The sequence below is a fragment of the Patiria miniata genome, unplaced genomic scaffold (assembly GCF_015706575.1).
Source record: "Patiria miniata isolate m_02_andy unplaced genomic scaffold, ASM1570657v1 HiC_scaffold_20, whole genome shotgun sequence".
In the NCBI taxonomy this organism is placed as follows: Eukaryota; Metazoa; Echinodermata; class Asteroidea; order Valvatida; family Asterinidae; genus Patiria; species Patiria miniata.
In genome coordinates, this window is record NW_024037059.1 from 1847892 (window position 1) to 1863219 (window position 15328).

General features: G+C 40.4%; 2 protein-coding genes across 3 annotated transcripts; one reads left to right on the forward strand and one right to left on the reverse strand.

The window, feature by feature from the left end:
• Positions 1–3145, reverse strand: LOC119728365 (GTP-binding protein 8-like). 2 transcript variants are annotated; one of them, XM_038200581.1, is made up of 7 exons: positions 2997–3145; positions 2099–2629; positions 1711–1809; positions 1159–1289; positions 865–964; positions 565–683; positions 1–279 (listed from the first exon to the last, which is right to left on the reverse strand). In XM_038200581.1, exons 2-7 carry the CDS (start codon positions 2594–2596, stop codon positions 198–200), a joined length of 1029 nt encoding a protein of 342 aa, XP_038056509.1. In that variant the 5' UTR covers positions 2597–2629; positions 2997–3145; the 3' UTR covers positions 1–197. The 2 variants fall into 2 exon arrangements, with proteins under 2 accessions (XP_038056509.1, XP_038056508.1); XM_038200580.1 differs by having other exon boundaries at positions 3010–3144.
• A 56-nt stretch (positions 3146–3201) lies between these two features.
• LOC119728367 (lysosomal cobalamin transporter ABCD4-like) lies at positions 3202–15233 on the forward strand. Its single transcript, XM_038200584.1, has 14 exons — positions 3202–3404; positions 4090–4208; positions 5082–5209; positions 5502–5644; positions 6065–6181; positions 7068–7193; positions 7805–7950; positions 8475–8596; positions 8708–8799; positions 9460–9746; positions 10327–10529; positions 11422–11530; positions 12135–12242; positions 12792–15233. Exons 1-14 carry the CDS (start codon positions 3361–3363, stop codon positions 12980–12982), a joined length of 1935 nt encoding a protein of 644 aa, XP_038056512.1. The 5' UTR covers positions 3202–3360; the 3' UTR covers positions 12983–15233.
• The last annotated feature ends 95 nt before the right edge of the window (positions 15234–15328 follow it).

Sequence of the window (15328 nt, forward strand, 5' to 3'; positions counted from 1 at the left end):
TAAATGTATTGAGGAGTTCTTTATTTACATTTCAACAATGAGTCGCAAAGAAAATATTGTAATAGCCATTAATGAATTTGGATTTTATCAAATATAGAATTGACAAAAGGCCTGAACAAATTCAGATTGAAATCAGCGCCCCGATGTATCCATCAGCTTTTGGATATACTGCCTTCTTCAACAGCTCCAGGAAAGCGTCAAGATTTCTGTAACAGCAGATTGCCCGTAGTGTAAGCTATAAAGCCCTTGAGAAATGGAAGGCCCTCGCCCGATTTGGAGCTGAAATGAAAAAAAAAATTGATTTGTGCATTTACTTGTAACCACCTTATGACAAACATGTTGAGTACATGTATAAATTAACGACCTTTCTGAAATTTCACAAGGGATACCTAACTTTTTGAAACTGAAATTATGAAGGTTAATGTACATGGGTGACTACAGAAAAGACCTTCCAGGTTTTGGAGAATATTTTTCTTGGATATCGATTTTGCTGCAAGTAATCGGTTCAGTGCATCCCCCCAATTGTTTTTTAAAGAAAATATGACTGCACTTTTGCTGAGTTACCTGACAAGGAATGGCTGAGGCAAGCAGCCCTGAGTGTGTTCACGTATGACCTTTGACATGGTCATGATGCTCTCAATCAGCTGTCTTTTAGAAGCCTTGTCGGACTTGGTCAAAACCACCTTTAAAGAAAATCAACAAAATAAAAAAGATGTTACATTCCAGAACAGTTCCGGCTTGCAAGTCATCGGCATTTGGCCTTGGGAATGGACCCTCATGTGGTCATTTGTAGTCCATGGGGGCTACAGATATATTCACTAGTGCCCTCAATGCCAGTCAATATTTGTATATTACCCAACTCACCAGGTATGGAATAGAAAACTCCTCAAGCATCTCTATAGCCACGTAGTCCCACTTCTGAAGGCCCACGCTGCTGTCTATCAGTAGAAAGGTGTTCCTCAGACTGAAGACAAAGAAAACAAATTATCTATCTTGAAGCTTTTCATTTGTGTTTGATTATAATTTGCTTTCACTTCAGTGCGTCCTTGTGGACTAGTTCCTGTGCCTTCTCTTGCAATCCTAGAAAATTGAGGGACAATCTTCTCTGGCATTTTTGTTCTGTAGGCCATAACAATAAAAATCATCTGCCGCCATTACTTTTTCCTGGTCTTGAGGAAGCCTTCGGCCGAGGTGATGAAGTTGGCTGGCTGCCGGTAACCATAACCCGGCATGTCTACCAGGCTGAAGGCCCGCCCTACCTGGAAAAACAACAGCAGTTTGGTGTGGCCCTGCAAAGAAAAACAAAAACAAAGTATAACCAGACAATAATCACTACCATGCGCTGATTTTAAACCTGGTCCAAATAGGCTTCCAGGGCTACGGTTATGTCTATTGCAAGCATGTTTCCAGACGTATTCAGTCGACTTTCGTTAATACAAACTCAGCCAGAGCCAAAATGTTTGTTATATCATAACATTGTATTAAGTGGAGTGCTGGTCCCATTCATTGTGCACATAAAACACAATTGGGACCAAGGCTTTGTGTTTGCTATAACCAGAACTTGTACTAAAAGTGTTTGTATTAACGAGAGACGACTGTATTTGTAACTGTTCAAGACCTGTACAACAGCTTTTGACAATTTGGGTCGTGGGTCACGTCATTCAAATTTGGGTATTGGGATTGCGGGAAAGGCGGGGGATCCTCACGTACAGGCGTGTTTGATGTCCTGACTTTCAATCCCTCCACCTCCGAGAAGAGTGCTTTTATAAGTGATGACTTGCCGACATTACTGCGACCGATGAAAGCTATCTGTCAAGAGATTGAAGTACAAAAATATTTCACAATTTGATATAACATAAATGAATATTAGGCCTATACTTTCAAGAAGAAAAGCCAGAAGGGACCTCAGGACGCTTCTGTTCTTGAGCAAGGTATTTTACACCAATCGCACTTTGGTAAATGTAGGCCAGTGCTGTGCATCTGGGAGTAGGGCCAAAGCTGTGGAGGTAGAACATTTGACTGGTTTCCTGGCCCATTTTGGGGGTTAACTCGAGCGAATCAAAAACAATAAAGTGTGGCTGATTGAAAACCAACCCACCTCTGGCAGTTTATACACTGGGGCCTCCTCAGGATAATAAGCGCCTTTCACAAACTCAATCCTGTGGCCGGCACTTGGAACAAACAACTCGGATGCCCTTGCGATGTCCGCCTCGCTCGGAGTGAAAATCATCTCTCTGTCCTGTAGAATGGGCTGGGCCACAAAGGACTGGAGTTTGAGCAGCGGGTTCGTCGCAGCTTGACTGCTCTGCTGGAAGGAGGACTTCCTCCTTGCTGGATGCGGGAGTATGCGAGTATCCCCGTATCCATGGACACGGGACTGCATCTTCCAGGGAAGACTGCAGAGAGCAACCTGTGGGATAACTCTTTGAGGCTGATTTGAATGACAAGTTCTGGCTTCAGTGACAAGGTAGTTTTTGGAACAGGTCTGAAGATGGTAACAACGGTTCTGGTTGTTGCATCCCAACATCTCAACTGTCTTTTTCCATGCACAGAAGGCTGCCCTCTGTAGTTTCAGTTTCTGCAAGGAGTTTGCCATCTCCCCGCAGTGTTCACAGCTCCATGATCTGACCTACCAAATAATGTTGGTTGAAAGTCAAGAAGTTAAATATGTATGGCATAAGCATAAATAATAATTAATATTTACAAAGTGTAATGACAGGTTTATAGTCGGCAAAACTAGAGTTGTGAGGTGTTTTGCTATGCCTAGCCTCCTCAATTGAGTAAAGAAAGACATTAATTCGTTTAAATGCACAAACAACTGCACATTCAGAGTTTGCCTTCCCTCACGTTCACATTCAGAGCTTGCCTTCCCTCCCGCCCCCTCTCTACTATGCTCCACGCCCACCCCCAACAACAACAAATGACAACAATGGCCCGTCACAATCACCAAAGTTTTCCCTGTTTAATTCGTTTGTTTATAATTCAATGACCAAAACCTCATGGGCTCACCCCGTGCTTTTTCTACAGCCTGTACTGACGTGCTCAGTCACTCACTGAGTTGGGAAAACGAAGAAAATTCAGGCGGCACTGCACGTACCAGTGCACTACGATTTTTCCCAAACAAGAAACACTTATTTGCTAAAACTTAACTCTTGAGGGCGCTCCAAGAAACAGCTGATTGCAGATACTAGATTTGCGTGTGCGCTTGTGCAGCATCGTCGTCATCCACGACTGTCTTTTCGTGTCCGTTCGTTGTCGCAAATACATGTTCTCGTTTCTTAATTTAGGCTCTAATCTTTTTGCTGAGTGACTTGAACCTTCTCATCCGTGGATCATCCGCCACCCAGTTCGCAAATTACAATGGCAATGATGTTCAAACGGTCTCACGATAGCAAGGCGAAAACGTAAGATCAAATTTACAAAGAACACAACACCTCGTTGACGTATGACATCACATTGGCATTGTGTGTGTGCTAAGTAAGGGGAGGGGGAGGGGCGTTAGTGGGAGTTGTGATTATCACACTTTTATCAGTGATAAGGTAACCTTGTATGAAAGGGGTATATACAACCTTGTTTTGTTTGATATCTGCATGTATGATGTACAGAACATAAACAGGACAATTAGGCCTAGGCCTAATCAAGTTTTATCTGTTTTTAATGCCGCAAAATTCTTGTTTTCTGTTTTCTAATTGTTCCTACCTTTCTAAAATTTGGTTAAAATATCATGTGATTGATTGCATAATTATACTTCATATGTATACAAATTTACTGTGGAAAAAAATGTTGCAACCTGATGCCACTTCAGCGGTTGTGTACAATACAAATTATATGGAGAGTCAAGAACATTTTCTAAATATTTCTCAACAAAATTGGAAATGTTTCCTCAGTCCCAGATTCATGTCTTATGATCATTTTTGCAATGAATGACCTTCATTGAGATGATATATTACGAAAAAAGTGGCGTCAGGTTGCAACATTTTTTCCTTCACTGAAGTCTGAAAGTACTAAAAGTTATTTCTCTGTCATTTTACTTGCGTATCAACACATTCATGTTCAGTTTTTGACTTACTGATGGGTTGAATTTTGCAGGTACAGAGTGGATCTCCTGTTCATCAAACGGCTCGCTCGGATCTTTAAACTCTTCTTTCCGTCATTCAGATCAGCTCACACAGCACTATTCCTCCTATTGCTCCTGGTGTCTTTAGGAGGTAAATCTCATCATTTCAGTTATCTGCGTATAAATCTTTGTAATTGACTTATCTTAAGATACAGATGTTTTACTCACTGGATGTTTTCCCCAGTTAGAGGTAAACTTGTAGTAACTTGAGAAACTCCAGCTCCAATGCCAATAGGGAATCGACATGTAGAGCTGGAGGTCAATGTACGTTGTAGCCAGTGGTCTGAAAATGTCGGAAGCCGTGAAATTTGGCCTCGACACATCCACCATATCATCTTTTTTTTTCATATTTTAGACAGTTTTGTTCTGTTTCAAGTCGATCCTTTGCTTCGTGAATGATTCACGTAGCAAAGGATCTGACTGAAACTGACACTGAAAGTGATTAAATTATAAAAAAAAAAAATGATTTCGGCGGCTGTGTTGAAGCCAAATTTCACAGCTTCCGTCATTTTTAGACGGCTGGCCACAACGTACATTGACATCCAGCTCTACATGTCAAATTCCTGATGAACATTGGAGCTGGTGTTTCTCAAGCTAGATTTGTAGCAAAAAATCCCAGAGTTGGATCACACACACACATGCACACCCAGTCGTTTTTTGCTATGCTTCCGAGGATTGGCTTTGTGTTTTCCTTTGTCCCTGTAATATAACACTCTCCCATAGACTAAGCACACAAACCTGCGTTCAAGGACAATAGGCACCTTCCTTCGAGGATCAATGGCCCCTTTGTGCTCCTTTTGTTGTCTGTCCTCAGGCGTAATGCCATGCAGGAACACACACACACAAATGTTGCTTTTAACTTCAAACAGACTCTAATTGTCATGAAGTCCCAAACTCCATTGATAATGACAAAACTTTCAAGGCAGTTAAGCACCTTAGTTTATTTCTTTTTCTTTTTCCTCAGGTGAAGTTGCTGTTTACTACGTTGGTCTGATCCCAAGTGAATACAATTCAGTTCTACCAGCCAGGAACTTAGAGGGCTTCATCAAGACAACGTGGCAGTCCATGCTGTACATCTGTTTAGTTGCACTGGTGAGCTTAAACTTTAACTAATCCATCACAGAGATTGCAGGAATAGTTTGTTCATTATTGTAATAGAAATATTGTTTATGAATATGCGGACATAGTATTCGTTGCAAATAAAGGAGTGTATTTTATGGGTGTAGCCATTGTGCAAATTTGAGTGTACTACAAGTGTCTTTCCCTAATCACCTTCCAATTCTGGTACTCCTTAGTTCAAATGTTTATCAGTAATGCAGTGACTTTGCTGCTTTTGACCACATTTGACCCACATATCATTTTTCTATCTCCTTCATATTTGCAGATACTCAGTGCTCAATACTACATCAGCAAAATGCTGTACATCCACTGGCGCGAGGCCTTGTCTCTCGTCATCCACAAGATGTACTTCAAAGACTTCCGTTACTACCAGTTGAATGTGCTGAAGATTGACAATATTGATAATCCGTAAGTTTATGTAAGGATAGCTTGAAATTTCCAGCTTACTAGGCTCATGCTATGGGGAGATTCGCCGGAAACTGAACTTTCTAGCCATTTTAGGCTGTTTCTGCAACTTGCCTTTTTTTCCTTTAGACTCCAGCCGTAGTGTTTGTTCACGTTTTCATTGTGCATGCACTTTGGGAACTAAAATCAATCCGATTTCCTTTAAACTTGGCACACACTAAGACCAGCACCTGCAGATGTGCGCCAAAGATTGACGTCATCATGACATCATCACAAATCATGTGACAACACATTAAAGGTGCATATTTTTAAGGCCTATATATCTACAGAACTACAGGTCTGACTGAGTTGAAAGTTGGTATGTACCTAGACCGGGATGTGTTATAGATGAAAATTAAAGTTGTTCAATTGTTTATCTTCTAGGGACCAGCGTATCACTCAAGATGTCGAGAGACTGTGCAATCAGTTCAGCAGTATTATTCCTTTACTAATCGTCTCGCCTTTCACCATCCCGTTCTACACTTACAGTGCATGGGCCGGGTAGGTAAAATGTCAAGATTTTATCTTTGCAATGAAATCCTTACTCATTGGTCCTGATTTGACAGTAACATTTTGCTTTGGTGCGTGGTTCTACAGAGAGGGTAGGGTACTGGAGGTCCTATGTGCAAAGTATGGAGTTGAACACACTGAGCAAATGGTTAGCACTTGTTTGGTAATTGTGCATATAGCAGGTACGTTTGGGGTTTGCTTCACAATGAAGTACATTGGAATTCAGCCTCACAAATTAAAGTTTGATTAGGGTATGCTTGCATTCACTATTGCAATTTAGCTAAAGTTTAAGGTTTGTGTAAAGTTTAAAAAGTCAACATTACGATAAGCGGGTAATAAAGTGACTTTTGAAACATGACTTTGAGCTGAAATGTACAGTATTCTTTTACACCCTTATTGTTTACAACTTTTAGATTGTCTTTGGTGTTGCCTGAATCATATCACATAGTTATGCCCCCAAAAGATATTCTCATCCATTTTAACCCCCAAATAATAAATATAAAAAAATTGATAATTATATCATTGATCAGATATTCACCCTGTGTCTTATCCAATATTTGTTAATCCTTATCGTGAGTCAATATTAGCTTGTCATTGTAAGACAAGTTCAAATAAACTGGGTATCACTGACTGCTAGATATCGTAATAAATGGGATTTTGTTCTCGATTGTTATAGGATTTTGTACTCTATTGTTCAGAGTCCTTGACAAAGTACAGGACAGATTTTCCCATAAACAATGGTACATCTTTGTGCAGTCAATGAGAAAAAAAATAAGTCACATTATTTTTTTTTGGCAGCAGAGTCCCCTGACCTTTTACTTTTGTACGATAAATGCAAGGATACTTTACTTTGTGACGTTTGATATTATCTCCACAGCACAGGGTACATTGGACCAGTCAGTATTTATCTGTATTTTGTCCTGGGGACAATCATCAACACATTCCTGATGGCCCCTGTGGTTGAACGCACTTACAGACAGGAGAAGCTGGAAGGCTCCTACAGGTGGGGATAGTGAGGTCACTTGAGAGGTCATTGACAAGGTCATTTCTTGGCTTCATCCGTGGTCCTGGAACCATTTGTGGGTCTTAAATCCTAACAGTCCCGAATCCTCCAATTATTATTTAATGCTCGGACTGAAACCATGGATAGACGTTTGAAAAATAGCGTAGGTTTTGACGATGTATGATTCATTTACCGAGAGACGACGATTTTCACGCGATGCGGGTAAGTTCAGACACTAAAAGCTGACACAGTACCCAAGCCAGATACTCATGTTTTTTTTCTGGGTCGGTTCGGTTTCGGGTCGGTTCGGTTCGGGTCAGTTCTCCTTGAATTTTCGTCGGTTTGGGTCGGGTCGGTTTTCCGTGAATTTTCGTCGGGTCGGGTCAGGTCGGTTTTAGGGAGTACAGATCGGTTTCGGTTTGGATTCGGTTTATATCTATAATGTTGTGGGTCGGTTTGTTCTGGTCAACCAGACCCAATGCACAACGTTAGTTCTGACCCTTAGCAATGGTCTTCTTGAGTTAAATATTTCTGTAACTTAGTCCTGTATCCACCTAATCTTTAATGGGGCTAGGTTATAAATATTCTGTTTTTATCTGCCGCTGGGTTAGGTTCAAGCACGTACAGATACGTTCCAATGCGGAAGCTGCAGCATTTTACGTGGCGGGTCAAATTGAGAGAGATAAGACCAACAAGAAGCTGAAGACTCTGCTCGACACCCAAGCCAACCTCGTTAACTTTGATTTCTGGCTACAAGGTTAGTGAAGTTGCGCTTGATCCCACCCTCCACCTTTGTGACTAGGGTTCTAATCCCACCAGATCAACATCAGTCCCTACCTGATTAAATGGGCTTTCCCCAAAATAGCGATTTAGGGTTTTCTTCCCACCCTCTGTAACTGTCGTTGTCTTCTCTGTAGTTCCCTCTGTAGGTTTCAGGCTTGAAATAGCTACAGTGATGTGGGCGCAATTGAGGAATCCTAGTTTTCATTATCAGAAATAAATCAACAAATTATAACAAGGATTAGAAACAAATTGCCTGACACTCCCGCAGATGAAATACCCCAAAGTACTTTAAGTGTATGGCCTTTGTTTGCTTACATGCTGAAAAATGGGTGCAAAAATTACTTAATTTTTTTGAGAACGGTATTCACCCTCGCAACAAGATCACCAATTCCAGATGTCAAAACTAATGATATGTTGATGACAAACGCTTTAAAATGGCTGGATGTTGTCTTCTCTTGAGGAACAATAATAAACTGCTATCCTGTTTTTTCTTTCCAGTGTCAATAAACTTGTTCAATTACATTGGCAGCATCCTAAGCTACGTGGCCATTGCTGTGCCGATATTTGCAGGGGCCTATGACAACCTGGACTCCACGGAACTGTACAGCCTCATCAGTAAGGTACAAAGTCAACGTGACTAATCACAATTTACTAGGATGTCAGACCCACTGATTGCTCCGTTGATCATCGTTGTAATCTGTGATGTTTTTTTTTTTGTCATCTTGGTGCAGAACTCCTTTGTGTGTATGTATTTGATCTACTGTTTCTCCAAGCTGATTGACCTAAGCAACCAAGTCACTGAGATTGCAGGCTACTCTCACAGGCAAGTACAAGTATCTAACTCCATCACTGCACACAACAGTCAAACATTCACATTTTGATGGTAAGTAATAACTGCTGAGGATATGTTATTCATCCTCATGATACCGGGAGTCAGGTTGGCGTAGCGATACCGTCCTTGCCTTCCACCGCTGTGACCCGGGTTCGAATCCCGCCTGGGCCAACATGTAGATTGGGTTTTCAGTCCCTGCCTGATTCCGCGGGTTTCCCCCAGAATATTCTTCTGGGGTTTTCCTCACACCTCTTAAACTGTAAATTCTTCTCATTGTCTTCTCTCTACAGGTTTCGTCAAGCTTTCGAGCTACAGTGCTTAGAATGCTTTTGAGGAATCCTTGGTTTCATTACCAGAAATAAATAATAATAATAAAATGTAAATTCATACTCGCAGTTGTCGAGTCAATCACAAATCCATTCACAAATCCAGTCACAAGTAAAAGGGGATGTACAATAACAAAGGAATGCTGGCTTGTCAGTGACAACTGATATTTAATATAGCTTTTGGTTTTGGATGCACCCTCGGCTGCTTGAAAATGTTGTAAAAATAGTCAGGGCAAACATAGATGACCTGCCGAAAAATCCCAGATTGTTTTGTCTCTTTGGTTTTGTTATTGTTCACTCTCAACAATGTGCCTTTAAATTACAGAGTCGGAGAATTACTAGAATCACTCAAGACCTTACCAGAGAATGACACACTACAGCGAGAGAAAGGCGACCCGGCAAGCAACCGCCTGGTCACCAAGGCAAACTATGGGTCACCAGTCCAGTTACCAGACCGGCAGGAGTTACTGTGCAACAACAAGGAGGGATGGCACGAGATGCAGGACTCTGAAGATGAGAGCGTTGGGGAATCCACGGCCCAGGTCCCTGTGGCTTACAAGCTGGACATGGTGTGCGTGGCCACGCCGGACAGCAAAGAGATCCTTATAAAAGGTATGCTGCTCCAGTTTTAGGCTCTGTTTCCAAGATTAACGGAAGGAGCTGAATGCATTTCCCATGGATTCATGTGTTACTGCCAGCAATTGCACAGTAATTAGGATGCAGCTCTAAGACACTGCCCTGGAATGTCCTGAGATTCTGTCCCCTTATTTAATACCTCTTTTGCGTTTCTCCTTCCAACCCTGCATGCTTATGAGTCCCTACATGTTTGCTTTTTGTACCTCTGTTATTTTGCCTCTGAAGGAGATCTTGTTATGATCGCAACGTCAGGCCACCTTAATTTTTTTTAGATTCTAAATGAGTCATTAGTCATTATCATTTCCATTTGATGTCAATTTTTCCCACGCTGTGGGGTGAGACGTTGTCTTTCCGTAATGGCACTGTTCCACGCAGTCCGATTTCTGACATCCACATTGGCGAGGTTTGACAGTCTGAGGTCCTCTGCCAGTGTCTCATCCCAGGTCTTCCGTGGCCTGCCACGGAAGACCTTTTGTCGCTTCAAGTGTGCCTTGAAGCTTTGGGTTTTTGTTCAAGGCGTTTCAAACTGGTAGTATTTCTCATGCCAAATCTGTAGACCTCTCACTGGAGATCAGAGTCGGCTACAATCTTCTAATCTCTGGACCAACGGGAAGCGGCAAGACCTCAATACTCAGGGTCCTGCGTGGTCTCTTCCAGACTCACTCCGGTAACATCACGGTGGATCAGGGCTTGGCTCCCGATGATGTCGTGTTTATCCCCCAGAAGCCATTCTTGACGGACGGAACACTCAAAGAACAGGTGAGACAACAACAACAAAAAGAACACATGAGGTGAATTTCTCTTTTAAAAGCCTGGGCCCTTTTTATACCAGGATTTTCGATGTTAAGCTTTGACTGAGCCCAGTGTAACATTATCTGGTGAATCCCTTAAGGCAATTAGTTCCAACACAGGAGGCCAGTCCACGCTCTTTGGGTAGGAAATCTTACACTCGCATTCCGCAGTTCACACATGCGTGAGTGTAAATCGTGTGCCGCAGCGACCAAACTTGCAGTCCGACAAATTCAGGATTTCTGTTGTTTGTGCATCAATTTGAACAATCAGAAAAAGAAAACAGGGTTTCATTACTCGACAAAAACAAATATAACGTCGGATATTAAATTTATGAAAAATCCATGCACGTTTAGGCCACTGAGGAATGATTTAGGCATGCCTAACAAGCCGTTCAGTCAAGCGGTACTAATTGTTCCCTGCTGGTGGTAGGCATTCATCAGGTGCTAAACTGCCCTAAGGAGATAAATCTTGAGATAAGAGAGATCAGTAAGCCTGGTTCAGTCTTGATCAAAAACCCGAATATAACCGGCCAGCTCGGGTGTTCTTAAGAGGATTCATGCCATGAAAGGTTTTCTTTTCACTAGATGGGATTCCAGTATTCTTTCATAAAAATGGGTAATATTGAAGGTGGAATTAAATGTTGTGTTAGATGATTTAAGTTGCATTTTTTTTATGGATAGTATGAACAAATAGCAGATCCGTTTTTGCATTATATTTTTGGTGTTAACTTTTTTCTAATGCTACATTCTGACACAAGAGGGCGCTGTTATTACCACACTAGTCATCCATTAACAACACTTATGAATCTCACAATGCATCTTTAGTTTCACTAAATGAGTTGTGTCCATTGTGTTCTTAGGTCATCTACCCAATGAGCATATCATCTTTAGAGACTCCCTCTGATGCTGACACGTACATCATGGAGATACTGGATCGAGTGGGACTGCTACATCTGTATGAGAGAATAGGTAAGCTAGTAACGTTTGCAGGCCAGTTTGCAAATCAGTTATAAAGAACTTGAGACTAGGGCTGTGCATCGAAGCCTGATACCCGAGCACCCAACCGCTGATGTCAGGAACCGGTTCCACATTATAGGATTGGGTACCTGTAACCAACTTTACTCGGTAACTTCTCAGAAAATTAAAGAAAGGTTTATTAGAAAGGTTTTGAATGCCGTTTGTGAGGAATTTTCAAAATGAAAACCAGGCTTCATGGAAAGCCAAAAACAGATTTCACGTTGATGCGCATTTTAACGTTCAACAGATGACGGTCGCAAAAGTTTGCAGTTTACTCCTTAAAGTTATAAAGCCCCTCAGACAACATCCAGGATTTGAATTTTGGGGATTGGGTTTCTTTTAAGGATACCTGGGTACCGGTGTTTTACTTCAATAGGACACCCAATTCTTGTACTACTTGTAAATGCACACCACTACTTGAGACCAGTTAAAATCCGGAGTTTAAATTGATCGAAAATCAGAGAAAAAAATGAATCAGAGACTTGGACTTAGTGATAGACCTTAGGTAGTTTTAAGGTTTTTCGTTTTTGTTCTTTTGTTCCCCCATGATCCACAGGCAGTCTGGATGGTGCTGAGGACTGGAATTGGAATGATGTTCTGACGCCTGGTGAAATGCAGTGTCTGTCCTTTGCCAGGGTGTACTACACCAAACCCTTATTTGCATGTGAGTCTTGGTTATTCTTGTGTAGGTTCTCTACTATTCATGTATGTAGCCTGTGACAGTCATTCATTGCAGTGATTTTTGGCTGCCAGTTCCCAGTATAGGTCAGCAGGGGTGGCTGGTGCGTAATTAAGCGCTTGCCTCTCACCACTGTGGCTTAGGTTCAATTCCTGGCTCGGACCATATGTGGGTAGAGTTGTGCGTTGGTTCTCTTGTGCCGATGTGGTGCAGAACGCAGCTGTGCCAGTGTCTTGTACATTCAGGACTATGAAATACTGACTCACTGGTAGTATTGCGCATGCCTACGTGAGGATTGTGACCGTTCAATATCAACCGTTTAAAACCGGCCACGTGACGTGCTCTCGACCAATAGGGATGGGTAAACTGTCTTTAATTAAAAAGTATTTTTCATAATTGTACATAAAATTGGGAAACAAAAGAAAATGTTGGAATCTATATATCGATTGGCTCATTATGTTGAGGTCTATTGTATAAAAAGTGGTTGTGTAGAGGAAACTTGTAGACAGCTTCAGTTTCATTGTCGTCTTCTAGTTCTGGATGAGGCCACCAGTGCGATCACAGTCCAGCAGCAGAACCGGTTCTACACCCACTGCAAAGCCCTGGGCATTACGTTGGTCAGCGTGGGCCACAGGGACAGCCTGAAGCGATTCCACGACGCCCAGCTGGTACTACAAGGTAACGGGGGCTGGTCCCTGAATGACATCGTAGATGCTGATCTCTGAATCATGCACGCAAGGTGTGCGCACCAGGTGGCCCTCTAGTGGTGATGTGTAACGGGTCTTTTTGCCTCACTCGTACCCACCGCCAAAACAGTGCGCTGAACAGGGCTAATTTCTTCTGAATATGTGACGTAATTTCTTCGAGTTCTCATTGGATAGAATTTGTTTGAACAATATCAAGGGTCAAGCATTCCACCTTCTCATGGCACGTGTGCACAGTACGTGCATTGGTTGAGGCAGTTAGCTTCCCACAGTGCTTTGCCCACCTGTGCTTCCTTCCCAAAATTGTGTGAATGAGATTAGCCATTGCCAGCGCCCTGTATGGGTGGTAGGTACGAGCGAATCTTTTTGCTTGAAAGTTGCCATTACATAGTTAAAATGTGTTTATGCTATGCACTAGCTAGAATGTGTGTAATATTACAATAACATTAATGCTGTCTCCTGTATCTTATGCAACTTAACATTAATGTGCTGGGGTAAGTCGGCAAGTATATTGCAAAACAATCGTGATTCTAATATAATGACAATCGTGATCCCACATTGTGACAATTTTTATTTCAGCCACAATTTATTTCTTTAGTATGTTTCCAAATTCTGGTAAAAGCTGAATAAAACCAAAAAAAAAATCATGCATTCCTGTTTAGTTGTGTTTCACATCGTGTGTGCCATTTTTTTAGTTGTTTTTTTTTAACGTAAAATTGTCTATCAAATATTATATTTAAAATTGATAAAACATAAATCAAAGATTAAAAATAGACGTTATGGCATAAATAATTTGATATTGATTCACCAAACAGCTGTCTTCGTGTAGTGCATTGTCATTCTGTTGTGCATTGTTGTTTTGTTGTGTGTGTGTAACATGTTTAGACCTAGAGTTTATATTTTAGAGTGTAGCAGAAAACAAAAAACATATTGACTCAGAATGGGAGTCAGAAATTTCACAAAAGTGACTGTTGTTATGTTTCTGTACAGTACTCTTTTTTTTACAATGTGTTGTGTGTGTCTTGGCTTTCGTGATATTTAACACAAAATTGTTGTGCTTTTTTTGCTCAATATGCAGCTTTTTAAGTGAGCTTATTATTAAAGACAATTTTTTCCCTCACTATGATAATAGAGCATCAAGTGAATATATTAGTTAAAAATTGAATCACTCAAAGATTTTATTACTACCTGCAATATTTTACGTAAAATCTTATGTTTTCAAATTTGTGAGTGAGCTAGAATAATTTTTTTATGACAAAAGGCAGACAGAATAATTTCATAAGGGTGTTTACTGATCGTTACATCTAACGAGTTTCAAATGTCAGTAGTTTGGGAGGTAACCATGCAGATAAGTGCGCTGCAATTGATCCAGTAGTGTTTTAAGTATGAATAGAAATTTGTGCTGTTTTTAATTTTGAGATATTAAAATTAACGTCAACAACTTTGACTGCATCAAACCATCGGCATAATTAAGATATTCTTTTTATCTGTTTTTACTAGTCTTAATTTTGAGTAAAATTAATTTAAGAAATTTGTTGTGATATTTGAGTGATATTTTTCCAAAGAACAGATAATTGCCATGTGACTTACTGGGCTAAGAAGTCCAACGATGAAAAAAAAATGAGTGCCTTATGCTATATGCTGTGAAATTAAATTGCCAAATTATAAGTTTTATTGCCATGTGAAATATAATTTATAAATTAAATTAAATATAATTTGAGAATGCTTCCACCAATATCAAATAATACTTTGATAGATTTTCTAGATATGACACAGACAAAAATTATCTGAATATTATGCAAAGAAGGATCTGGTAAACACTGTTACAGACTTCTTCAAACAGTCTTTTATTCCTCCTTTTAAGATTGTTCCTATTCTGTCTGTTACTTGTAAACTCGGATATGAAAATACTTGAGTGGTATTTGATATTGTGAGTGCTAACTAAGTTTGAAACAGTGGATTTTTGCACTGACGTCTTTACACAAATTTCTCTTTATTTGGTTCATAATAAATTGTCTTGGTTTTTATTTCTTTCGATTGTTATAACCATTTTTGTGTTTATTTTTGGACACATATGTTTTTACCACAAATATGTATTTCTCAAGTCTTTTAAGGAATTATCCGTAACATCTTACAGTCAAACTATCTAAAGTTTCGATGAAAAAAGAGATCGATTTTTTTCTATGTACTTAAACAAATTTAGAATACAAATTTATTGCCAGTTAACCTTACAATAGATAGAAGTTAATAAATATGACTAATTCAAATTGTAGAACTGGAGACATGGATTCTCTTTAATTTAAATATTGTTCAGACAATGAATTTATGAATAACTGACTAATTTATGTTGAAATGAGTCTTGCACAG